Source organism: Marmota flaviventris, chromosome 2 (genome assembly GCF_047511675.1).
Source record: "Marmota flaviventris isolate mMarFla1 chromosome 2, mMarFla1.hap1, whole genome shotgun sequence".
Taxonomy (NCBI): Eukaryota; Metazoa; Chordata; class Mammalia; order Rodentia; family Sciuridae; genus Marmota; species Marmota flaviventris.
Window position 1 is genome coordinate 187,359,284 of NC_092499.1, and position 26,424 is coordinate 187,385,707.

Sequence of the window (26,424 nt, forward strand, 5' to 3'; positions counted from 1 at the left end):
ACTTGGGCTCCACTCAGCTCCCACTGAGCACAAGGACAGAATGACGCCCACAACAGACCTGAGTTAAGGGGCTGGGAGACACGACTCTCACAGCCCCCTTCTCCCACACAAAAGTTGAGGCTGTGGCTGAATAAGGAGGGAGTGGGGTGGGAGAATAGCGCAGGCAGAGGAGGAAAAACTGCTGGGCCCTCGGCGAGGAATGAGAAACTGCACGGAGAGGTACTCATTCCCTCAGTCCTCGGGGCCTGGCCTGGCCTGGCCTGGATGAGATGCCCCTGGGTAGCATGCCTTCACCATGGCTACCTTCTCTCTCCTCAAGACTGCGTGCTACACGCCGGACTGGATTCTAGCATTTGGATTCTAAACTGAGATTTCTGACTGGACCACTCTTGGCAGTGATGATTAGAACATGATTTTCACTGAGGACACACGGGGATGACAACGTCTCCACATGCCCAGCACCCTGCACCGCGGCCCTGTCGGGCAGTTCCTAGTCGTCCCAGTGGCTCGATGGTGTAGGTAGATCTCTTCCAATTTTACAGATGAGAGAGTCCCAAATGATGAAAATGTAATAACCAGGCACACGAATCCATGTTTACTCCATCAACGCTGACAAAGAGAAAGGCTGGACGTACCAGCGTCACTCATCTGGAAGGCGGCAGGGCCTGGATCCTCCTTCTGGTCTGACCTGGAGCCCACACATACCACCCCCAGACCAGCATGCTCAGATAAAAGGGGCAAATCAGGCTTTCTGACGCATTGCTAGAGAAGGGGCCCCGGAAGGGAAGAATCATGGCAGAGGTGGGAAGGGCTCTGAGAAGCTGCCTTCAGACACAGTTGATCAGCCACGGGAAACGAAGGCAGAAAGCAATGAGGCAGGAGCACCAGCCGCTGGTGAAGAAATTAGATCCAAATAGAATGAAGAAAAGAGCAGGGATTGGGGTCCAGGTAGTCAGAGGACCATCTTAATTTCACCCAGAGCAGGCAGAGGATGGAGTCAAGGGAACTATTGAGAGGAGCAGAGGAGTTCAGGATTGTTGGAGTCAATCTCTGAGAACTTCAGAAATTCCCAGGGAACCCTGGGGGTTCATCTCAGGCTGCAGTAGATACAGGTGTGTTCCTCTGACAAGGAGCCAGAGGCACCTCTCTCCCACAGAGGGAAGGTCAACTTCTAATTGCTCCCAGCTGCACCCTTCCTTGGGTACTGTCTCACCCCAGGTCACATCTGCTTTTTTGGGGACAAGGGGATATGGCCGGTAACTGACTTACCTGGGAATACAAAGGCCTGGCCCTCTAGTCTTAATTCAGGACAATGCTGAAGGGCTGTCCCAGCTCCAGGCTCCACCAGGATCGCCTGAGCCCTAAGGTCATCACTGCACCAAGAGTCTGCTTCTCTCTGTGCCCAGTCCTGCCTCTTTCACTCTGCTACAGGTGAGTCTTTAGGGAACTTTCTTGAACAAACCTATTCCCAATTGTCTCAAGATTGTTTCTTCCCAGAGAACCCAATCTGAGATCCCCCCAGGCCTCAGTGCTTCCCACTGCTTCCTTCAAAGAATTTTCTGGAGCACCCAGAATCCCTGGTGAAGATGGGAAGGATGAACAGGTGGTACAGACGTCTTCATCTGACCAGCAAGCTCCGGCTCCCCCGTCCAACCAGACTCCTCCAGGGTTCCATGAACTAGCTCAAGATTTCCACCCTGGATCTGGCACCAGTGGCTCAGAATACTCTAATTACCCAAATTTTATTTGAGTCTTTGCTGGGGCTGTCACTTCATCCAATTAAGTGGAGGTTACAGAAGGATCCACTTGTCATTACAGCAATTCCTCCTTGTGCTAAATGCTTCCAGAATTTTAATAAGATGATCAGAAAAGATGGCTTCTGTAGAGATGGTAGTATTTCTCTTTCACAGAGACACACATGGGCAGGCCCCCAAGCCTGACAGGCACTACCCATGTACAGCAGCTACATAAATTAGACAGGCCTAAATAAGTCACACAGGAGACAGGGATGGAAACAGAATACAGATGAGGCGCACCACCAGACGGGCACCACATGCAGAGAGGTAGGAAACCACGTTGCTTGGGCGGCCTGGTGCGGCAGCAGAAGTCTTGAGTTGCCAGCCAGGAAATGCAGACCTGGTGCCCCAGCTCTTTCTCCAACTGGTGGGAGGACTTCCAGGAAGCCCTGCCAACCCCTACTGTAAGAACTTGAATGATCTGACCCTGACTCTCTTTCCAGCTTCCACTCGGATGGCAACTTCTCACGACTCCAGGTTTTTGATCAAATGTCACTTCCTCCAAGAAGGCTCTCTCTGTCCCTTCCCAAAGTGGGTCTCACCACTTATTCTCTATCACTCTGTTTAATTCTGACGAAGCCCAAATCACAACTTGCCACGCTACATTAGTCTATTAACACTTGCAAAGTTCATCTCTTCTTACAGAATGGTGCTAATAGGGTAGTAGCTGTAGCCATCTGTGGCTATTGAAACTAAACTTTGATTAAGATGAAATACAAATTGAAGCTCAATTCCGTGCTCACGGTATCCACATGTCAGGCACTTGACAGCTGCAGCTCTCGCACAGCACTGATCTGGAATGTTCCCATCAGAGCAGAGAGGCCTACAGGACAGTGCTGGTCTACAAAGGCTTTGACCAACCCCTCTATTCCTGGGACCTACCATAGGGGCTGACTATATAGGAGCCACTCAATAAATATTTGAGTCTGTGAATGACAAACAAACAACAAACATGTTTAAACAGAGTTATGCTTAAAAGAACAACAAAGTTGGGCATGCTTGTGTCTGCCTGGGGAAGCTGAAAAAGTCCTCACAGAGGGGGGTGACACCTAAAGTAAGCCTTGAAGGATGACTATGAGAGGAAGGGGAAGGAACACAAAGCAGAGACAACACCCAGGTAAGCTCCATTCCATGTCCAATTCCAAGGTAAAGGCGGAGAAGGACGAAACGACTACATGGCTTAATGTTGAGGCGCCTGGCAGGTTTCTTGGGTGGCAGAGTTGGGATCAGAACTCGGGTTTCTTTTCATTGAAAGTCTCATGATTGGGGGCTCATGGCTGAAAGATTCGCCTCAGGCTACAGCATTTAAATGTGAGCTGGTAAATCACACCTTCAAAAAGTTAAGAAAAACATACTGGTCTTCAAAATTCAAGTTAAAGAAAAGAAATGCAGATGTTCATAGGTTTGTAAGAGGGAAAGATCCCTGTATCCCTCTGCCAGCCTCTGCCTGGCTTTCGTGCTACAGACAAACTAGCCTAATAGGTGGCACAGGACACCAAGTACTGATCTCAGGATGGATAAATAGGAAAGCTGATCTCACAAGAAGACCGCTAGGCAGGGAAACGCCTTGATACAACCTGATACAGAAGCGGAAGTACCTGTTCCCAATGGGGGCGCACACCTGCTTCCAAGAGCTCGCTCCCCAGATACGAGGTTTAACAACCTGCCTCCATGTGACGTCTGCATGCTGACATCTGCCTGGAAACAGGGTGACTCAGCCTCAGGAAGCTGGGAGGGGAGGGGACCACAGAGGGAGGAAGGAGCAGATCTTTGGGTTTATGTCCCCTCAGAGGACCAGAGTTCACTCCATCCTGAAAGACGGGCTCATTTATACAAGCAAACAGATCAGAACAGCATACAGGGAGGAATTCCCACTGCAGGCATGCCTGGCTCTTTACTTTGCCTTGTGAAGATAAAAGGGAAAAGAAACAAAAAAGACTTGGAGCATGGAGCTGGTAGGAGCCCAAGACGCTGCTCTGCAGGCATCACCTCCATGGCCCCTCTTGCTGGTGCCCTCTTGGAAGTAGGGCCCTGGGTCTCTTAATGGGAAGATGGAGGTCGAGCTGGAGCTGGCTGGGGAGCTCATTAGCACCTTGCCAGAGCCAAGGGATGCCTGCCTTCCAGGAGGCATTTTGAACTCTCACTTAGTTTGCTTCCTTGAAATCAATATTAAGCTTTTGCAGTTGCTCCATCTCCTACCCTCCCTCGCAGCTGTCAGAACCTATAGGCTTCTAAGGAGAACCTTTCAGGTTGATCAACACATGTCTTCAATTCATAGGAAGCAGCATTCGGTCCTCTGGGAGAAGCAGGAGAGGAGTGTTTGGAGCAGGGATCCAGGTCTCAGCTGGGTGATGGGGTAACATGGGCAGGAAAGGACCTCAGTAGCTGCAGGTATCCTAGGGAGGTCCTTTCCAGTGGGTTCAGGGAAGGCTTAGGAGTCCTGATGGGATCTAGACCCTGCAGCCAGGTCTCCTGCTCATCACAGGGCCACAGGTATGCTATATCTGAGATGTACTTCCTTAAATGATTCCTTTGCTACCTGAGCTGCCTTTTAGCTGCCGTACATGTGACCACTATAGACAGAATAATGTTAGTTCCAGTAATCCCCAAGCTTCTGGGGGACCCTGAGCCACAAGACCCTGGGACTGTGGTCCTCATGGGCCTCTGGAACAGTAAGTACATGGAGTGCTGTAGACCCCAGTTCTTCAGGTACAACTAGCCAGAAACCAGTTCCTCTCTGTAAGGTGAAGAAGTATGAAAAACCATTCTCTGTCCTTCCAAACACCAGTGAAAATCCAGGAGATGGAGTCCATTCTTGCTTCCAGAGTGTCTCCAATAGCAATATCCAAGCCCAATAAACTGATGCTATTCTTAAAGGCCCAGTGACCACAATGTGTCAGACAGCTGATGCTGCCAGCTTCCCAGGCTTAGTAGCCTCAGCTTGTCAGGATTCTAGAAGAAAAGGATCTAGAACAACCCCATATGTAAGGTAAGGTAAAAAATGTATCTATCTCAGAGGAATAGCTATCAGAGTTATCTAAGCTCTAAGATGTAGATCCACTTTCTAAAGTACTATATTAGTGAGCTTTTGCTGCAGTAACAAATACCCCCAAATCTTAATGATAGACACAGACACTTTTTTGCTGAGGTCTATGGATAAGTTGTGGCCTGGCCACAATGAGTTTAAAGCTGTTCTATATCCTCCTTTTTCCAAAGAACTGGGCTTAAGGAGCAGTTCTCACCAAGGCAGATTCTTCTAAGGATAAAAGTAGCAGGTGAGAGAAGAAGCGGAAACAAGATATCTCTTAAAACTGGTTCTGGTAACTGGTGCACTGTTCCTTCTGCCCCAAACAAGTCACAGTCACATGGCCAAGGTCAAAGTCAAGGGGGCTCTGTCAAATTCATTCAAGAGGTGAACCCTGACCCTGAGGTGGACTCAGAAGAGCGAAACTTTGCTGAACCACTGCACAATCTTCTAGAAGTACTCAACAAGGACTACAAAGACAGTAATGCATAGTAAACATTAGGAATTTTCAACATTGGAATCATTATTAGTGACAGTGTTTGGGAGGGGTCACTGGAGTTCAGAAAAGGTGGGGGCAGATGAGGTACTGCTACTGGAGAGTGGGCCCAGGAAAGTTCAACCGCTCTTGCTGGGTTAAGACTGGCCCTGAGAATTAAAGGGGTCAGTGGTGAGCAGGGGAGCAGGAAATGCTTCAGCCAGGCAGGTCTGACCTACAGCTGTCCTTGAGACCAGCAGGAACTGGAGGAGGTGGCGTCCCACGGAAAAGAGATCATGGTCCAGTGAGGAATTAACCCCAGGCCCCTCCGGACCTCTAAACCCAGATAAATCCCCACTCCACCCTCAACAGAAGGGAGAACATTTTGAAATGAAATTGATTTCTTTCTACATATTTTTCTTACAAAAAAAAATCTCTCAATGTTTATTTTTATTTCTTTTAGGCTGAAGCTTAACTCCAAAAATAGACAGTCTTTTTCAGTAGCCCTGTCATTAGCAGTTGCTACAAACACCATGTCTCCCCCCTCCCCCCCATGTGGAACTTCAGGCACGACACTTGAAAAGAGCAATTAGAACAGAAGTCTCCTGAGAATCAGAATCAGCGGTGGCTGTATTCCTGGGGCCCACAGTCTCCCCAGGGCATGGCCAAGAGCCATACCTGCCCTGGAGCTCCCTGGACCACTATGGAGCCACCAGCATTCTAGTGTCTCTTGTCCTGTGTGCCTGAAAGTGTGCTGTCTCCAGGCAAAGATGGGGCCTCTCATCCTACCAACCCCACTGTGTGTCCTCCTTACCTGGGTCATTTAAACTCTCTGAGTCTCTGCTTCTTCCCCTAGAAAGTGCAAATCATAATAACTGTGGGTTATTTGTGGGCATCCTCAACATTTTGTAAACATTAAAGAACTGTTTGAGTTCATGAGGACAGACACCAACTGAGTTCCTCTATACACAGTGATCTTGAACACAAAGTGATGAGCTGGATACAGTCTAGCGGGGGCTCCTGCCAGGCAGCCAGAGATTTGAGGGCACCTGACATAGTTTATAATGGTGGAGAAGGTTGCCAGAAAAGTCTCCCTAAAGAGGAAATGCTTGCCCTGAGTTCTGAAAGGGCAGACAAAGTACAAAGGACAGAAGAGACAGAGTGAAAAGGTGTGGAGGCTGACCCCGACCACTTTAGCTGATTTCCAACCTGGGCCGCCATGTAAAGATCTGTAAGAAAGGAGAATGTGAAGGATTTTGCCTGCCTTCCCAAAGAGGCAGGAAGTCATAGAAAATGATGTTGCATTTAAACAGCAAATGCCCACTAAATACCTTTAATTTTGCCCAGCAGCAGGGATGCATGATGAGCTGGCACAGTCCTGTCACTGTCCTCATGGAGTCCAGATCTAGGGAACATGACACATTTGTACACTATGTGCAGTCACCTTGGATGGTAAGGGAGGGCAAGGCATTAAGAGAAGACCAAGAAGCAAGCCCAAAGACAAGTGTCATGTGAGAAGTGGCCAGCAGGGGCAGTGGTCTGGCATGGCTGAGAAAGGGGACGTTTGCAAAAGGTCTGTGGCTGGAGACACCGGGTCCACTTGATGGGTGGGCCCCATTTTGTGTGCACTAGGGCCACTGAAGGGGGGGGGGCTCTACCTGACAGAAGGAGACAGAAAGGACCTGAAAGAGGAGAAAGGGAAGCCCTGAGAAATGGAAGAAGGAAAGCAAAGAACAGCCTTCCAGCGTCGGCCTATCACACTCTGTCTACTGTCACCTCCCAGGTGAGTCTGTGGCCACTGCACCTGCCCGGGAAGACACACACCTATATTTCAGCATGAAAGAAGGTGTCTGCATTCTACAGAAGCAAAGGCACGTAAGGATAATCCAGGAGGAGTGGGGAGAGAGGTTCCAACCCTGTGAAACATAGATTGTTGTTGTGGATTGAATTGTGTCCCCCCCAGAAATATATGTTGGGCCCCTGACACCTGGTACCTGTGAATGTGATTCTATTTGGAAACAGAACGTTGCAGATATAATTAAACTAAGACAAGTCACCCTGGATGCAGGTGGGCTCTAATTCAGTTACTAGTGTCATTATAAGTAGAGGGGCATTTGGATACACACACACAACGAGAAGTCCATGTGGTAAAAGGGACAGGGATTAGAGCAATTAGGGTCTACAAGCTAAGGAACCCCAAAGATTACCAGTAAGCACCAGCAATGTCATGCCCAGGCACCCCAGAAACACTCGCCCAGAAGCTCTTCGGAGAGTGGGAGGAAACAGATCCTTCCTCAGAGCTCACTGAAAGAGCTAACCCTGAGAGCACTTTGAGGAAATAAATTCCTGCTGTTTTAAGCCAACAGCGTGTGGTAGCTTGTTATGGTGGCCCTTGGAAAGTAGCTTAATAGCAGACTAAATGTGTATCATTAGCACCCTTAAGGGCATCAAGTTGAAGGAACCCAAAAACTGCATTCAGATGTACCAAACCCCATGTTGTAGGAAGCTGTGGGATGTTGCGGGGCAGGGCCCTCCCAGGAGGTGGCTGGCATCAGCCCTGAAGGTGGGGAGCTGCCAGCTCCTTTCCTGACCACATCGTCTCACTCAGACCTCGTGACCCACCCAAGAGGTCGGTCTCACTGTGCTCACTTTGTAGATATGACAACAGGCTGGCAGAAGCATGGAGACATGCCCCACTCCCATGGGGTAAGTGCAGAGCTGGGATCTGAATAGAAGCCACCCTGTGGCCTTTTTATGGGCCACAGAGTCACACAAAGGCAGGCCCTGTCCACACGGCACTTACTACTTAGAGTTAAAAGCTGCATTCTTAATGCTCTCTAAAATGATCTCATTAATTTTTCCCTCTGTTATTTTCCACTAAAATGCATATTTCAAAATAGGAGAAACCCTGACCTCTATGTCCCTTGGGTGTTTCTCTGTGACTGGGAGACTCTTGGGACACAATGGCACTTAATAAATAGCTACCTCAACGACCAATTAATAGGGACATTCAGAGACTGTAATGGTACAACACAGGTATATATTTCTATTCCTGTTTAACAAAGTGATAAGTGGTACTAATTTCTTGCTGTCCCTGGTCACAGAACACTCACAGGAAGATGGTAATGCTGCACATTTGCATGGGTCCCAGCCCTGCATCCAGGTATCAGGGTCAGGAAGATCCACAACCAACAACTCCATTGGAGTGAGCAAGGCCAGAGCTGTTCCCTGAATTCTGGATGTCATGGAGCAGTCACGGGTAATGAAAGGGAGACCTTGGGAGCAGAAGCCACCAGGAGTGGGGGACAGAGGTTGAGAGGGGAGGAAGAAGGAAAAGGAGCTGTTTTTCAGGGAGATATCAGCACCAGAGGAACTGCCATGCACAGCCAGGGTGATCTGAGTTAGCTGCTTGTGACCCTTGATCACAACAGTAAGGTGAGAGAGAGCAAAGGGACAGAGCTGGGCAGACGTTGGCAAGAGCAGAGAGGATAATAAGGGATGTGAGAGAGGAACTCGGGGAAGCTAAGGCACAAACAAGAGCATCTAAAAGGGACGGAGATTCTGAGGGGAAGACACAGATGGACAGCCTAGTTCTGACCATGTTCGGCTCTGAAATAGCCTTCCTTCCGTCAGAGCGGAATTCATGGCAGCAAAATCTTAAAGTAGATTTTTCTCATTGTTTTTTAAGCCTGAAACCAGGGGACAGGAAGTGCAGGACACAACCTACCCATCAGCCCTCACCCTCCATATGGCCCACTCCCTTCCCTCCCATGTGGAGCGATATCTGCCAGGGGAGTCCCACCTGTCCCTGTCCCATTCTGTTTGAGGGGAGGGGCCCCTGCACCACACTTTCATCTTCTTGGAGGGTCTGGCTCCTCATGCTCTGGCCACAGAATTGGGCACATGACTCTGGCCGTCACATGGGCCCTTCGATGTCACTCTGAATGGAATGGCTGGGCTGGGTTTGGATGCTCAACCCAGTCAGGGGTGGGAAGAGCCTTTGCTGGAACCAATATTCAGACATGGAGAGAAGTCAACTCTCTTCCTCTTGAAGTTATTAAACTGGAAGGTGTGGATCCAGAGCCCCAGTCCCCCTACTTGCCCACAACTTGTCCCTGAGCATGTAAGAGAAAAAGCTCAATGAAGAACAGAGGAGAAATGAAGAGAGGAGAGGGAGCCTGGGCCTACCATGGAACCTTGGGATGTGACTTTACTGAGGCAGCTTCATTCCTAGAATCCCAAAGATCCACGCCCCAACCTCCCTCTGGGGCCCTGTCCAGTTAGACTTGGGCTGAGTGACATAGCTCCCCCTGCTCTGAGGAGCCCTGCTGAGTGCCCCCACCCCCGGCTGTGGCTATGCCAACTGTCCCACAGTTTTAGTAGGACAAGGAGGAGAGTTGGGGTGGAGATGTTCAGACCCAGATAGGAGTCAAGGCAGAGACCAGGGCAGGTCCATGCCACAGTGAGATGGGGCCCTGCAAAATAAGGCAGGGGAGCGTCCTGTGTCTGCCAGAGGGAATGAGGCCAGATCCAGTGGGGAAGAACTGGCAAGTGGGCTGGCAGAAGTGAGCTGTGCAAACAGGGCCCAATGCAACTGCCTGCTGCCAGACTGCTCTGCATCAGAGGCTCCCAGGAAGGGGAAAGAGGGTGTAGCCAGGGCAAGGAGACTTGGAGTGGCCAGAGCCTGGTAAGAGCAGGGATTCCCTACAGTTCCCTTGGGGGCATTTCTAATTCTGCACCATAAATTCCTTCTATTGCCCCAAATCTTCAAATGTCTGCTCCATCACAAAGAACTTTAGTGTGGGGGTTGGGGGGAGAGAAAGGACGAAGAAACTATAAGGAAAGAAAGCTGAGTTCCAAATTCAGATGGTGTAGATCAGACGGAAGGCTTAAGGAATGAGACTGAAAATTGGTGGGAACAGAAACCAGAGTTAGAAGTGACTGTAAGAATACAAGACTTGAGAATATCCCAAAATGTAAGAGACACATAATTCTGCCCCCCCGTCTTAAGGGGCAGGATAATTGGTGGCATTCTGGTTGCAGATATATTTGGGGGTTGGGGATGCTCTTCTCATATCTGGCCCAAGGAACGTCTAGCATAGGTGCTCTTGGGAAAAGGCAATCAGCGTATCATGAGCTGTCTTCCATGATTTCTGGTGACAGTGAGGCAGTCCACTGATGCCATCAGGGGCCAGGAGTCAATCAAGAGCCCTACAGTCATAGCTGGATAAGGGAGTGTGGGAAAGGAGATGGCTCCCAGCCAGGGCATGCAGATAGGACCCTAGACACAGGCAGTACCCAGAAAACTGAGATGTGGCTCAAGGCCTGGGAGGAGGGGACCTGCAAATTCTTTCATCTCTGCTTGCTGAAGAAGTCAAGAGAGCCCAGGATTCAGCAGTCACACACAAGGTATCCACAAGGGTCACCTTTGTTTCCAGGCCTGCAAGCTTGGCTGCTCACTGTGTGCATTAGCCAAACTAGGGGGAAAACAGTGAGGGACAAAAAGGGGGTGGTCAGCTCACAGGGATGAGTCATAAAAGAAAAGTCATGGGTGAATACAGAGGCGCCTATGGCCACTGTGCCCAGGAAGCAGGAGCAGCCTTCAGAGGTCCGGCCTTGAAGGCATCCAATGAAGCACCAGCTAACACCCCTTGCCATGAGTCCAGACTCAGCAAACCCCTTCCAGCTCCCACAAAAGGCAGAGTGGGGGCAATGACAAATTCTCCAGGGGCTCTGGGTGTCTGTCAACTACACAGGAGGCCAGAATGAGGTTTCCAAGCCATCAAGACAGTAAGGGGTGGTGTGATGGACAGAGCCTTCCTGTGGCAGCTCCATCTCCCCACCCCTGTGAGTTGGATGGAATCACGGTTGGTTCCAATTTTGCTCATTCATATCACAGCCCAAAGGGGTCAGTGGGTGGACAGGGGTGGTGGTCAACTCTGCACCGTCATTCAGGGACCTAGGCTTCTGTACAGAGAAGCTGCCTGCCTCTGCACGTGGTCTCCAATATCTCAACAGGAGCAAGAAAGAGGAGGCTCGCCCAGGGGGCTTTCCATAGTCCTAGACTGGGAGGGGCATACATCATATTGGCCTTACCTGCAGGCAGAGAGCTGGGAAGTGTAGCCTTCCTAACCACCCAGAAGGAAAAACAAATGTCACAGAAAGCAAAGAATACTGTCACACAAGTCTCTGAACTCCTCCAGCAGTGACACATAGGCCCCATACACTGACTCCTATACTTCATTTCAGAAAATCTGAGGCAAGTCTTGTCATGTTCCCCTTCTTGTAGAGGGGGAAAGTGAGGCTCAGTCACTCGCAGAGTTTCATTCAACATCAAGAAGTGGACAGAGCCAGGAGCCAAGTGAAGCCACCCACCACCTCCCCATACGAAGAGCATGCTCAGAAGCTTGAAGACCCAGTGAATCATTCCTGACTTGCTGGGGCCCCTCGGCTCCTCACTCCCACTCATGTGTGTGAGATCAGAAGAGCAAACCATGATTAACTCACACAGGAGGCTCCCCCTCACTGAGAGCAGACAATCAGCTGCTCTGCCAGTAACTGCCTGCTCCCTGCCACCAGGCTGCATTCCATCAGAAAGGAACAGTCTCCATTTATCAGGTGGAAAGTGAGTCACATCTGCCCCTGGACACACACAGAAAGCCCCTGATTAATAATGAAAGACTGGAACAAACACATTTCATCTGAAAAGAGAGGAGGCCAAACTCTAGCCTCTTTTTCCAGGTCTAGGAAACCATGAGAAAGGAGGAGAATCATAGGGGGATGGGGCAGGTTGGAGAAAGCTTTAAAGAAATAAAAAAATTCCACCTGCCCAGGTAGTGAAGAAACAGAGATTTGTACACTGTTCTAGGAGCCCCATGATTCAGCAGAGTTACGTCATTGGATTCTTGTGCTATTCCAGGAAGGCACGCTATTGTTAAAAAAGAGGGAATGAGTGAGCCACACCTGCATAATACTGCCATCTGTTTTGACATATGAAGAAGCTGAGGTCCTGAGAAATTGTCACTCTAGTCTGAGGAGCTGCAGAAAGGAAGGGACCTCCCTTCTCCACTAACCTTTCCCCCCCGCCCCCCCCCCCCGAGCCCTGGTTCTGGACTCTTGGATCAGGATGAACACATCTGAGGCAGGGGAGACTGTGCACTTTTAAACCTCACCAATAACATACAGTGAGAACTATCGCATTCTAGGTCACCCCAATCGCTGAGACCCTGCTTTATGGCATTTGCCTCCTGCTAATTGCTCCAGTTTTGCTTTTCAAATGTTTAAATGTGTCGCCATGATTTCTGCATGAGGATCATTTCTAAATGATGGGCGGTGCTTGTTTTTGAAGTGCAAAGCACTTCACTCCGCCTCCCTTCCCTATAGCACCCATCCCCAGCTGGAAACACTGGGCCCCCATTTAGAGACTCTGGACTCCACTGGGAGGTGAAAAGATTTGGGCCAAAGAGGTGTCATACTGGGTGACTCTGGATCCAGGGACAGCTCCCATGACCAGCTAGTCTGATGTGGAATGTGCACCTGGACACACTGCCTCATGCACCATGTCCTACCTGGCCAGGGGATCACCAGTCTTTGGAATCCTAGTGCAGAAAGACCCACCTTTCTGCATTGGGCTTGCAACTCATCACTGCCAGCCTCTACCTGAGCTCCCACAGTTCCTCAGATCATGGGCCACAGCCAAGGCCATCCCTAGTCACCCCTCCTTTGTTTTGACATAAATACACTATGTCTGCCCTTATCTGTCCTGGAATTTGTGGATGCCATATCATTAAATACAGATTGGGGCAAGACACTATTTAATTCAAGTGTTGGGATAATTCAAGATCCCAACCAAAAAGATAATTGAGCGGCTTTCCCATTGTATAGAATTTGGACCTTTGAGCCTAATATCTGCAAAAAGGGAAGAAGTATCTTCCTGTCCATTTCTAAGTAGGCTAGAAAACAATTGTTTGAGAGGTTAAGCCCAGGGAGGTTGTTAATGGTATTCTTGATCTAACTTGCAATAATAAGACTATTAGCTGCTATAACAAGTAAACCCCAAGACACTGTAGCTTAACACAATAATAATTAATTATTGCTTAAATAACAGTCCTGCTTAGCTGACAATTTTCTTCCACAAGGTGATTCATAGTTCCAGGTTTATTCAATCTTTTGACTGCCACCTCCCAGGAGTTTGGAGTTCTCGGCTTCCCGCCAAAGAAAAACGGGAGAGAAAATGTGGAAAATGACAACATACTTTCTAAACGCTTTGACCCTGAAAGAACAGGCAGCACTTCTGTTCACATGCCTCTGACAGGAAATAATCCTGGGTCCCTGGTGAGAGCAAAGCAGGCTGGTAAATGTAGTCCTGGGTTACAAGGAGCAGCCTGATACTCAGAGGAAGGCAAGGCACACATGTTTGGTGGGCGAATCTCTACTGGCCTGAGACTTAGTGGGTGTTTCTCACAAATTTCAGCACTGGAGAATTAGTCCACTTTTTTTTTTTCCTAGATCTCCCCAGATAGTGGGAAAATGGAAGAGGAAAGACTCAGGTCATAATTGAGAATAAATAAGAAGTCAAATATCAGCTTTCCAGACAGGGAGACCTGAGCTCAGACAAGCTGAATCACTTTATAGCCACATCATCAGCTCCACCCTCCTCCCACATCTCAGGCTGCACCTGTCCAGAAGGCCACAGGACAGCTGAACACTAGGGCACCAGGATAAAGAGGTCTCCCCATGGGGAGGGGTCTGGGCCAGGGCTTCTCAGTTTCAGAGAAAATGGCCTCTGGGGCTGGATCATTCTTTACTGCTGCAGGCTGAGCTGTGTACAGTAGGATGTCTAGGAGCATCTCTGAGCCCCTGTTACGGCCATCAAAACTGTCTCCAGACATTGCCAAATGTCCTCTGGGGCCAGGGGAATGGCCTTCAGTTAAGAGGCCCTGGTGGAGACAGAGATTCCAAGTTTCAGAGGACAGAGGCAGTGACCAGAATGTCCTTCCAAAGAAGGAGCCCGTGGTTGAAATGAGCTTAGCTGAGCCTGAAACTTAGGTTCTTAAAGACAATATTCCATGTACATCTGCCACAGAATAAAACATCATGAAAAATTAGCACCAGGAGCCTCAGAAAATAGTGTCCCTTGGAGTAGGAAGAAGGGAGGCCTGGACTGTGTGATTCTTGACAAAACCCAGTAACTGGGCTTCAGCATCCTCATCTGCAACCAAGAACCGTGGTGCAGACTAAATAGGAGCTCAGGTGCAGACAGCCGGAGCAGTGCCGGGTGTGAGAGGAATGATCCACAAATGGTGGCTCACTAGAGCCACAGCAGCTCATTGCATAGACCCAGATCATTCTTCCATTTGAACACAGGAGGGTAATGTTCCAAATGAATGAGGATTTAATGCAATTGCCGTTGATTTAATTTCTAAATGCGTTAAAACTGTTAATGCAACACATCAGCATGCAGCTGATGAAGTAGTCAAAATAATTCAAGGAAACCAATACTTGTCAGGTTTTATTTATCCACATTTACGCTTCTTTAAAAATAAGCTGGTCTTTGTGCCTGTATAGAGTACAATATACATAGATATATCCCGGTTCGCTTCCCCCACACACATATGTTCAAGTTAGGTTTCTCACTTTTCTCCCATCTGTCATTTCTCTCTTCCCAAGCAAAGGGGGGGGGGTCGTTATTGAAAAGTGAGGGAGTCAGAGGCTAAGGTGGGGCAGCTGGTAAATGTGGGGATGACAGAGAGCGATAAAGACAATCAAACTCACAGGGAACTTTGTTTGTCTAGAATTTCCATATCTGTGGCCCCTCTCCCAAATCGAGGGCAGTTGACATCATTTTATTCTGGTTTATAATTAGGAAGTTGTGGAATAACTTTCCTAACTCGTATGGCTAATGTAGGGCAGAGCAAGGATTTGAAAACAAGACCAATGGTTTATAATCTGCGATCATTTCAGTTACGGCAAAAGTGATCCAACTCATTAATAAAAGTTACAACTGTCAAAAAAAAAAGGGGGGGGGAACCCAAGCATTAGGATACGTTCCTACAGATAATGAATCCTGCAGAGATGATGCCAAGGTTTCTCTGCTCTGAAAGCCAAGGTCAAGCATGAAGAGTGGTGGGAGGTGGCTGAGCTGCTGTGAAAATGGTCAAACTTTCAGACAGGGGTTGGGGCAGGACTCTTGGGAAAAGAGGTAGGGTCACCATGAGGCCAACCTTCCCATAAAAGGACTACGGAAGACCCAGAAAGACATGATCCTCATGGCCACATGATGGCTTGGGCAGGTGGTCCGAAATTACAACCAAAGTAGGTCAAAGGAAGGTCATAGAACAGGGAAGTACAAACTGACAGCACCCACAAGTAGGGAGAAGAGAATGAAGGAAGAAACCCACTACCAGAAACATACAGCAAGAGGCAGCTGTGAAGGAGACAGAACTTCCTTAGAGGCAGGAGGAAAACCAGAGCTCAGACAGTAACGAGAGACTTAGGAAGGGAGGAACGGGAACTGATCAATTAAGGTAATAAGCATATCCATCACCTTAAACACTGCATGGTGAAAACATTCGAATATCACACTACACGCCATAAAAATGTAGTTATCACGTGTCAATCAGGAATATATTTAATACAAAGGAAAAAATTTAATACAAAGGAAAGAATAGTGAGAGGTTTTCAACGTGGGTGCACGCTGTGGAGGGAGGACTTGCAGGCTCTCCATGGACACAGGGGCCCCTCAAGTGACATCTCCATGCCAGGTACCCCCCGGTGGCTGTGGACTAGAAGGAGCCACGATGTACAGGCTTCTCCCTATGGGAGCTGTGTTCTAGCAGGAGAGAGAGGCCAGGCACTGCTACAGTTCAGAGGTGGGATGTCCTCCTAAGGGCCCAGGGTGGCACTTTGGGGAAGAGGTGGGAATCTTAGGGAGTGGGGCCTGATGGGAGGTCCTTAGATCCTTGGGGACCTGCCCTTGAAAGGGAATGTGGACACTACTCTCTTCCTCTTCCTCTTCCTCTTCCGCTTCCTCTTCCTGGTTATGATGTGAGCAGTTTGCTTCACCTGTGCTCCCCACCACTGCCATCCAGAACACCCACCAGAGAGCCTGAGCAACGCACCCTCCTGATCTTGGACTGGAATTTCCAAAACTGTGAGCCAAAATAACCTTTTTTGACTTTATAACTTAATTGAGATATTTCATTATAGTGATGAAAAGCTTCACTAACACATACACCAACAAATAAAAATGGCAATGTCAGAAAGCCTTAAGACATATTAAGGAAACCAAAGTATAGCACAGAGTCACAGAATTCCAAGGTGTAGGGTTGGAAGTAGGGATGGATGTTCTTTTGGATAAGTGACCATGGGAGGACTCTCCAAAAAGCTGGTGACAGAGTACAGACCAGAGTGAACAATACAAATGAGTCACATACTTTTCTAGAAGAAAAAACATTTCAGGCAAAGAGAAAAGAGAAAGTGCAAAGGTCCTGAGGTCAGAACAAGCTCAATGGGGTTCAAATATCAGGAAATTAACCAGTGTGGCCAGAGAAGAGAGAGGACAAATACAGGCCTGGAGGCCAGGAATCAAAGAGAAGAGAGAAGCCAGATCTAAAGTCCATGGTAAGATTTTGTTCTGAGAGTGACAGAAACTATTGGAGAATGCCATGACTTAAATTGTTTTCAAACTGTCACTCAGGCTGTTGCATAGAGAATAGACCTCGGTGGGACAAACTGGAGTAGGGAGAAGCTGGACTAGTCATGCAGCTGAGAAGATGGGGCTTGATCCATGCAGTGATCAGTACACTGTGGCCTGTGGGCCAAACCCAGTCCTGGGCCCTCTGCACATGGCTGCACACCTTCATTGCATATTTCCTATGGCTGCTTTGGCTACAAGAGCAGAGCTAAGTAAGTAGGTGCGGTGGAGGCCATTATAGCCACAAAGCTGAGGATACTGACCATCATGGCCTGGACTGAGTGTGCCAACCTCTGGTCCAGGGTGGTGGAAGGTGGCAGGCTCTACATGGACTTGGGAGGTGGCGATTGTACAGGGCAGAGGTCAGAGGCCAGCCCAGCTCTTCTGCCCCGATCCTGTTCTCTGACCACTGAGCTCAGCCCCCGTGGCTTCTGAGGGACGAGCAGAACAGGAATCCCATTCTGAGGGAGTTTCCGAGTACCCCACTGGCTGTCCAAGCACAGTGCTCATGGTGGCTGCTGGCTTTGCCTCTCCCACATGCACCTGGCCTCACAGCTGCTCTGAGGAGGCAGTGGCCAGAAGCCTTGTCACCCGGAAGGCCATGGATGCTGCAGGGCCCCTGTAGTAGGAGGTTGTGTCCTGCTCCCATCTCTTAGGCCTTCCTGTGTGGGTGCACGGAGGCCAAGTTCCAACTGTCCTATCTCTATTTCAGTGGCCGCAGACTTTCTACAAAGCCCTAAGAGAGGCCCCCTGTGTCATCTGCAATAAGACGGTCATGCTAGGAAATCAGCACACCAGGGACATCCTTCAACCAGTGACTGGGCAGGGCGATGGGGCAGTAATAACTACTCCAACGCCCTCACATCCCAGAGATCCCCAGGGGGACCGAGTTCAGATGTCCACAGTGGCCAGTTACTTGAAAAGGCCCACTTTACTGGATGCCCTTTGTCCCGTGTCTCATCTCTCTATCCTAAATATCTCACATTTAAACCCCTTCTTAGTCTGCTTTTGAAGTCCCACTCAATCCCCTGTCCCACATATCATCACTCCTCTTCCAAACATAGAGCGCCCATTTGACCACAGCAACTGCCTGACGATGGCTTCCTATGCTGTCCCTACTCATGAGTCTTGCCAGGTGACAGAATCCAGCTCAGATGAAACCACTCAGATAAGCCCTCCCAGACTTTTCCAGGTTGCATTAGCTGTTCCATCCTCTGTATTTCCTCTGCTCACATCCAACTGCAGAACCGACCATACTGGATCTTTTTGTGAGACATAGGAATAGAAGGAGAGAGGGGCAGGCCTAACTCTGCCATTTGTAAGCTGTGTGGCCTTAGGAAAGCTCCTCGGCCTCTCTGGGTCTCCATGCCCTCATTTGTAGGAGGGGGATGCTACATCATAGGGTTGTTGTTAAGGTGAGTAAACTAGTGCAGCAGGTGCCTGACAACCCCACAGCTGGGCAGTTTAGGTTTGCACTTGTCCTCCTGCTACAGCTGTAGCTTATCACACACCTGACACGGGGGTGGCTTCAACACACCCTTAGGAAGCGAGTGAATACAGAACGAGGGAGTCAGACTCTCCGGCCACTGCATCCTTCAAATCACGAAGGAACCAGAGTCATGAGTGAGCAAAGCAGGTCAAGTTAGAACAGTGGTCATCTGTGGAGCAGGTGCATTCCCTGCTGTCCCCCAGGAAGCAGGCTCCTGTGGCCCGACCTGACCCAGCTTTAGATTTTCCAAGTTGAAACAGAAGATTGGGGAAAAAAAGAAAAGGAAACAAGAAAAGACTCTGAAATGTAAGTAAAGTATTTCTGCACCTGAACTCAGCCAAATGGCTGGATTGGACGGCCTTGGTCCTCTTTCAGCAGAGAAATGGCTTAAGGTTATGTCACTTTTCACAGAATGGGGCCATGTTTCTTTAAGCCAGGACCAAAAAAAAAAAAAAAAAAAAAAGGATACTGTCTTTGGGAGACATTCCTTAATACTAGTAAAAATATGATTGTTGGTATCTACAGATATTTTTTTTTGTGGGTGCTTACCTTGTACTAGGATCTACGCATATGTCAACTGTCTCCCTGTCCTAGGGCCAGTTAGTGAGGTTCATCCCATTGTACAGATGAAAAAAGTGAGATGGAGAGGAAATGCATGCTCAGCTGAACTCATACAGGCAGCTGGAGCCAGGCCTGAGATTGAACTTCAGTCCTACAATGCCTACAACCGACCCTACCAAAGTGCCTCAGTGGGTCCCAGGACAGAATTCAAATCAGAGGACCTGCAGATCGGCACAGTTTTCCTGTGCACTAACCTCTAGCACAAGAGTGCTGAGCACGTGGCATGTAGCTGAATGGAGTTGGAGGATTCATTTAAAAATCACCACCACCACCACCACTCTTGTGAATCAGAAAATTTTCATCAGGATGCAGCTGAATGACTTTGGTTAAAGATATCCACGTCCTTGAGTGGAGCTAAAACACCTTGAAATCGAAGACACTCAGCAAACCAGAAACGGGGAGAGAATAAGTGCCCTTGTGAGCACTGGCCTGGAACAGGTAGGTTGAGGGGCTGGGTTGTCGACTGAGCGAAACCTCAATTACAGAGTAATCTAACACACACCCAGGTACATTATCACAACTCAATAAACAGCTCTTCAGAATTAAGTAATTTCAATTTGCTTTCAGTGCGGTCTGTCGCCCAGAGAATTTGATATTACCCAACTCGGGTTAGGTAGCACCTTGCTTCCGAATCCTCATCTTTGCCATCCCAGAATGGCACCTGAGCCACGAGCCAGCCAGACATGAACACACCTGTGTGGCGAGAGGCAGAGACCCAGCCTGGGCCGCTGCTGCTCAGCTGAGCACGAACACCTGCTGTGGCAGCTGTCCCGGGGGCCTCCAGTTCTTGGCATCCCTGGGCCCTGAGGGGCCCTGTGACCTCTCAAACACAGCATGGCTGGACTTCTGAATGAATGATGCCGGGGAAGACTTGGCCCATGTGACCAGATGGCTGGAGACAAGCAGGACCATCTAATGAACTCTCCTGACAGGTCAGTGGTAGCCACGGGAGGGGCCCCAGAGAACTCTGCCTGCAAAGACACCAGGCCCCGGATGTTCCCAAGTCCACATTTGTCTATTTCCTCCCTCCCTTTCCTTACACTTTCAGGATCTGAGCAGTTTGCATCACTGTATGGGAAGACAGCACAGGCCCCACTTTGCAGAGGCCTTAAGTGATTGCTCCAAGGCCTCAGAAGTGCTAACCAGCCCCTGGGCCAGATGTCCTGTCCCACCCACAGAATCCATCACCTCTTTACCTCCTTAGCTGGGAGATCCCACCTGCGTGGGCCATTTATTTGACGAAGACGTCAGAGCCTGGCCACCCAGCACTGTTTTGTGAACTCCTACACCTGTGATTGCATTTAATCTTCAGGGCCCCGTCTTCGGGAGGGAATCCTGTATCCTCATTTCCAGAGGAGCCAGTTGAGGCCCTGAGGGGTTTATGTCATGTTCAAGGTCACACAGCTGGACAGGATGGGACCAGGATTCAAACCCAGGCATCTCCTGGAGTTCTCTCCGCTGAATTGGAACCAAATGGAAGAAACCTGCGTGGAGGAAAACCACACAGGGATGATTTACTTTCTGTGATGCCCCAGAGTCAGCCAGGGGCTCCGGCCCTCGGCCCACACCATCTGTGAGATGCAGAATTCTATCAGCACTCGGTTGGAGGAAATGCGGCCCACAGCCCATCCCCTAAGACTGCGCTTGGCCCTGGAGAATCCTTTTTTTGTGTATGTTGCTTTTCAGATTATCTTCCTTTCTTAAAAAAGATTAATGTTTTTTCCCCCTTGTTTTCATTTTTTTTTAACAAGGGTAAATACTTCAAGGGTAAATATTAAAGTGCTGAGGCTTCCTGGCTCACAAAGACCAAGGCTCTTAAGAAGGAGATGAACCATTCTTGCCAAGACAGGTTCCCTCCCCTACATGCTCTCCACTGCTGCCTTCAAAAGGGTGCTGGGCACACACACCAGGGTGGCAGGATTCCTCTGGTGATTCTGCTTCTGGATGTCACTACTTCTCCTTTTCTTGCTTTGCTTGGCTACTAGAGCTGTCTCACGGTGTGTGCGTACCTGTGTGTGTGCGTGCGCATGTGCGCGCAGGGAAGGGTTAACTGTATTTCTCCAGGAACCTGGAGGTTAGCCAGGTGTAGATGAATTAAAATGGCAAGTTTGCTACAGAGGCCCAGGGACTCCTGGCATGAACCCTGCCTGTTATCTGCACCCCTTGGACACTGTTCATGACATTGTGTCACCAGGTACCAACAAGGCCACAATCCTCAGGCCTCCAAGGGATGACCAAAATAGCATGAGCCAGACCCAGCTGGACTTCAGCTCTGCCCCTTAGGACTACCCTCTGTTTCTCCACCTGGCTGTACGGGTTCTCTGATCCATAAAATGAGTTGAAATAAAACCAACGTGCACCGCTGCAATTAAGATAAAATGAGATAACATATGTGAAGGGACTTGTCTACATTTAAGGGACCGAGCTCATGGCTCATCACCAGCTGAATATCAAAATGTAGGGAAAATAGGCACTACAAACAGTGCTATCCTAGGCCAAAAAAAAGGATGAAGTTCATCTGGGTATGATAAAATCTGGGTAGCAGCTTACAGAGAGCGCCAACCCATCGCTGCCCAATGTGAAGTGCCACCCAGCACATCCCTTAAACTGGAGGGACAAGGATTGTCCAGAGCAGCAATGACCACTGGATCATACTGACAGACCTGGCCAGTGCCCCTGGGTCCAGTGGCAGCACTGACCACTCCCTTCAACTGTGGCTCAGCTTGCAAGGCCAACAAAGGATGAATCACTGTCTGAGTGGACACCTCTCCAAGCCGAGGCAGTGATGCCGTACCATGTCCCATGCCCCAGCAGCCTCTGGGCATGACTTCCCACTCCTCCCACCCAGCCACTGAATGGAGGGAGTAAGGAAAGGATAAGGGTCGCACTTTCTGGTTCCGTCTGCCTGTGGGAAAACTTCCAAGTGCAACACTAGCTCCTGTTCTCTTGGCCCTACTCTCTTGTCTCCAACTTTCTACCAGCATGTGCAAAAGGGCTCATGGACCGTGGCAAACCTGAGAGAATATCACCGTATTCTCTCAAGGGGCTCCCAGTCTGGCCTGGGAGGGTGGTCATCAAAGAGGCATTATAAGCCATGCAGGGGACAGCTCAGGAAATGACATAGTCACTGAGTACTTGAATGGTCCACAAAGGCCACTCTGTCTCACAAATCAATCTTATGGCAAAAAAAAAAAAGCAAAGATATGAGCCTAATGCAATCAAAATGATGGCTTCTTCATATATTAATGGCACTTGATATAAATGAATTTCAAGATGATTTTTTTTTGTACTAGTTGTTTCGTTCATGATTGCTTAATTTGTTGATCTTTGGCTAAAGTGTTTGTGACATTATGGTGATGAAATGAACGCCTGCTGGGGACAATAATTCACTCACTCATCCATTATTCCACAGATGTTCACAGTCGAGCCTTCGGAGATGACTGCCAGTACAGGCTAAAAGAGAGAAACCATTGGCCAGTTCATGGGGTTCAACAGATGCAGAATTTATGCCAGGCACTGAGCTAAGTGGGAGGACCCAGAACAAAACCCATGATGTCCCCTCCTCTCACAGTTACAACCTGAAAGGCGAGACAATAAAATAATCAAGGGAAATTCCCATAGCAGAGTGGAATAGGGAGTCGTGGTGAGGTGACAGAGGCCGACCTCTAGGAGGAGTCAGAAAAGCTTTCTGGGAGAAGAGGATGTGACATTTATGCTGAGACCTGAATGGTGACACACTACCAGCCAGGTGAATATCCATCTGGAGTCAAGATGGCCCGGAACAGAGAACTCAGCATGCAATCCTCGTTCTGGAGCCGGCCAGGTGACCTGTCAACAGCCAGGTGACTTGTCACACGGGGACTAGCAAAGACAAGTCAAGGTTTTTACGCCAACACATGCTTCAACTAAGAAAACCAACTCCAGAGCCTTCCAGGGATGGATCGATGTTCTTTTTCCCTTCAAACACACCGGGTCTCTTCCTGCAGCTGGCATAATAGAACAGCTTCATTATTTCATTCTCTAAATTATGCTATATTGAAATTTTAATCGGTGAGCATAATATTGGTAAAACAAGTACATTCCTACACTGTTGTTGCTGGTGTAAATTGTCAAACTGTTTGGTTTTTTTTTTGTTGTTGTTGTTGTTGTTTTGCAAAAGCAATATCACAACACAAAGAAAAATCCATAAAGATGCTCATATTCTTTGGCCTTCCAATGCTACCTCTGGGATTTATCCTAAGGAAAGAATCTAGTTCAATGGAATCAAAATGTTGTCTCCAGAAGAACTGCATTGAGGTGTTAATTGTTGTGCACCCAAAGGAAAGGAAAAAACAAAAACACCCAGGATTACCTCAATGACTGCAAATAGGGGGATTTTAAAAAGAGGAAAGTGCATTTGGTGTAATATTACATGCCCATTAAGCAATAACAGCACAGATTACACACAGCTTCAAAAATAAGCAGGATGCCCAGTTTCTAGAAAGAAGCAGAAAAGAAATAACACATGTATTTTAACGGAAAGCATGTAAATGATATATCTCAAGGTGAGCAAGAACAAGACAATTGAAAAGAATCGAATCAAGGCCAGTGGGGTATGGGATTATTTATTTCAAAAGTCCTCCCCAAATATTGTCATTGTGTCAAATTTTCAATTTAAAAAAAATCCCTCAGCAACAACCCTACAAAAACACAGCAATAGAATATCACCAAAGCACAAGGACATCTGTTCATCACGACTTAAGTACAAAATAAAGCCAAATCTGGAGATGTCCTCTGTGTTCCGTATCCCACGGTCTTTTGCAAATGTATCCTCGAGATGACAGTCAACCTTGAATAATGATGCATTGTTGTGTAACTTGGCAATAGCGCCCATTATTTTTGTGGGGTGTTAGTGGAGGGAAGGGGAGCAAATGCCCATTATTTTTGTGGGGTGTTAGTGGAGGGAGGGGGAGCAAATGTCTCTGCTACCCACTGAGGGAAAAGGAGGTAGCAGATGGTGGGAGGGCTTTAACTCCTCAGCAGCACAGGGCTGCTATAGGGCAGAAGAGGCCCAGTGTCCCCACCACTTAGGGTAGAGGTGCAAGCTGGTGGCACTCACCTTTCACGATCAGCTCCGCATAGTTGGACACACCAGACCCTCCGTCTGAGCGGATCACACAGCGGTACTTGCTGACGCTGCGCTGGGCAGTGTCTGCCACACTGACTGTCGCTGAGAAGCGCCTGTGGTTGACCACACGGGTGACCATGAGGGCCGTGTCTCTGCCATTCCACTGCTGCAGAACAGAGGAAAAGAAAAACGGGAGAAATCAGCGTCACAGGGCTCCCTGGTGACCTCCAGCATGGACGCTCCCTCTCCTCCATGCCTGGGGTCCAGCATGTCCCACTAATGTCAACGGGTCTCCACCCTGGTTTGTGCTAGGGATCAGATCCAAGAATATACTTGGCTAATGAGCTGATTTCAGAAGAGAGTTCCCTGCTGGGAAGAAAATTAGGAGGGTGAAGAAGACAGAAGAAGAAGAGGAGAAAGAAGAAATCCTTCCGATCGCCTCTGCTCCTTGCTCAACCTGCATGTGGCATTGGCCAAAATCCTTTAGCTTTCGTCCCTCCTATGTCCCTTCATCCATTAAGCAGAAACTACTGTGTTCCCCACAGACAGGTTTGGGCAGCTAATGAAAACCCAGCCCACGTGGAGTGACCCAGCCCCACAGCTGGCGATCTGCTATCCTACCTGGAACCTCTGGGCACCACCTGTACCATGCTGTCACTATGGAGAAGGGCCTTCTCAACACCTCCCCCCTGGCCGAATGCTCTTCCCTCTGCCTGGAAAGCCCTGTCTTCCTAGGAATGCCCCAACTCCCTTAAAACCCATGTTCAGCTCCCCACCAACTTAAGTAAGCTCCCCTGTCACTCACCATCTGAAAGCCATCCAGGTCTTCATGGATAGCAAAGTTTTCCTGCATCTTTATCTGTGAATGCTCCCCACTGGAGATTTGAGTCCCCCAAAGGGAACCAAGTTGGCAAATACTTCCAAAAATCAAGGTAAATAAATATGGACTTTCATCTTTAGCATCCTGAGATCTAGATGCAATATTCTGAGTTAGACTAGTTAGACTAGAATAACTTGTAACTCTCTCACAGTTACAAGTTATGGTCACAGGGAAGGCACACGCATGTGAGAGCAATTTGAGGGAAGGTTTATTAAATACCTAGTACGTGCCAGACCCTGAGCTGGGTATTTTTCTACAAGCCTCCTTTTTAATCTTCACAGTCTTGTTTGAGGTGTGTATTATTGCTGCGCTTCTCAGAAGAATTCAAATGTCAAAGAGGTTAAATAAATATGTAGAGCAAATAAGTCCCTCATCCAGGCTTTCCAACTTCAAGTCAAGAATTCTTTTCTCTAAGACCTTTTCCCCACTGCCTGCCTTAATTTAATTTTTTTTTTCCTCCAAGTGAAACTAAGCATTTTAATTGTCTAACTGGATTCACAGGGAAATCTGGTGATTTATGCTTCCCATGCCCTGAGTCTTCCAGGATGTGATCTTCATCGCTTCCTACACGGCGTCAACAGTCGCACCATGTGCATGACCTACTTTCCTCCACATTATCTTTCAACCTGTCCCCCCAGTGACATGTCAGGACAGAGACACAGGAGCAGGTGCAGCTACCTGCTCGGCTGTGAAGCCGACCTGAGCAGTGATCATAAAGGCAGGAAACATGAAGGAGCCCCGACCCCCACAGGAGGGCAGCTAACAGAGACCTGCTCAGGGCCAGGCACGGAGACTGCAGGTAACATTTCCCTTCTTTTTCTTTTTTTTTTTTTCACATTCTCCTAAAAAATGTATACTTAAAAACAATCAAATAAATGGTATGTTTGAAAAGACATGACAGTAGGAGAAGCAGCCATGTCCCCCTCCCACGCCAGAAACTACCTCACATGACCAGGTGAAATACAATGTAAAAGGAGTGGTCATTAGGTTGAAATGGCCATCCAGCCTCCCCACGCTTGATCCGTGTTTGCGAGAGATGGTACCACTTGGATTCAAATAGGAGAAGCCACCAGATGCCATGGGCAACTTCCCTTCTCACAGAGTGCAATGAGGAAGGACCAGGAGATCACCCAAAGGAGCCTATGTTACCCATTTCTGGACAAGGCACTGCAGGCCACTGTGGGAGGTACAGATGAATGAGTCGGGACACTTTGGGGGATATTTTCCATCCTGATTTATTTATAACACCATGAACACGTTGCCTTTCTTTTTAAAGCAGATATTGAGGAAGCACTATTACGTGCAAAGGGTTTTAGGTGCTTCTGCATTTATTCCT

General features: G+C 48.5%; 1 protein-coding gene across 2 annotated transcripts in view; it reads right to left on the bottom strand.

The window, feature by feature from the left end:
* Ptprt (protein tyrosine phosphatase receptor type T) overlaps nt 1-26,424 on the bottom strand; it is a 1,048,660-nt gene that overhangs the window by 650,487 nt on the left and 371,749 nt on the right. For both annotated transcript variants that reach the window (XM_027945221.3, XM_027945220.3), the window contains exon 6: nt 24,200-24,374. In XM_027945221.3, the coding sequence (XP_027801022.1) occupies nt 24,200-24,374 (175 nt within the window). The remainder of the gene's footprint in view (nt 1-24,199; nt 24,375-26,424) is intronic.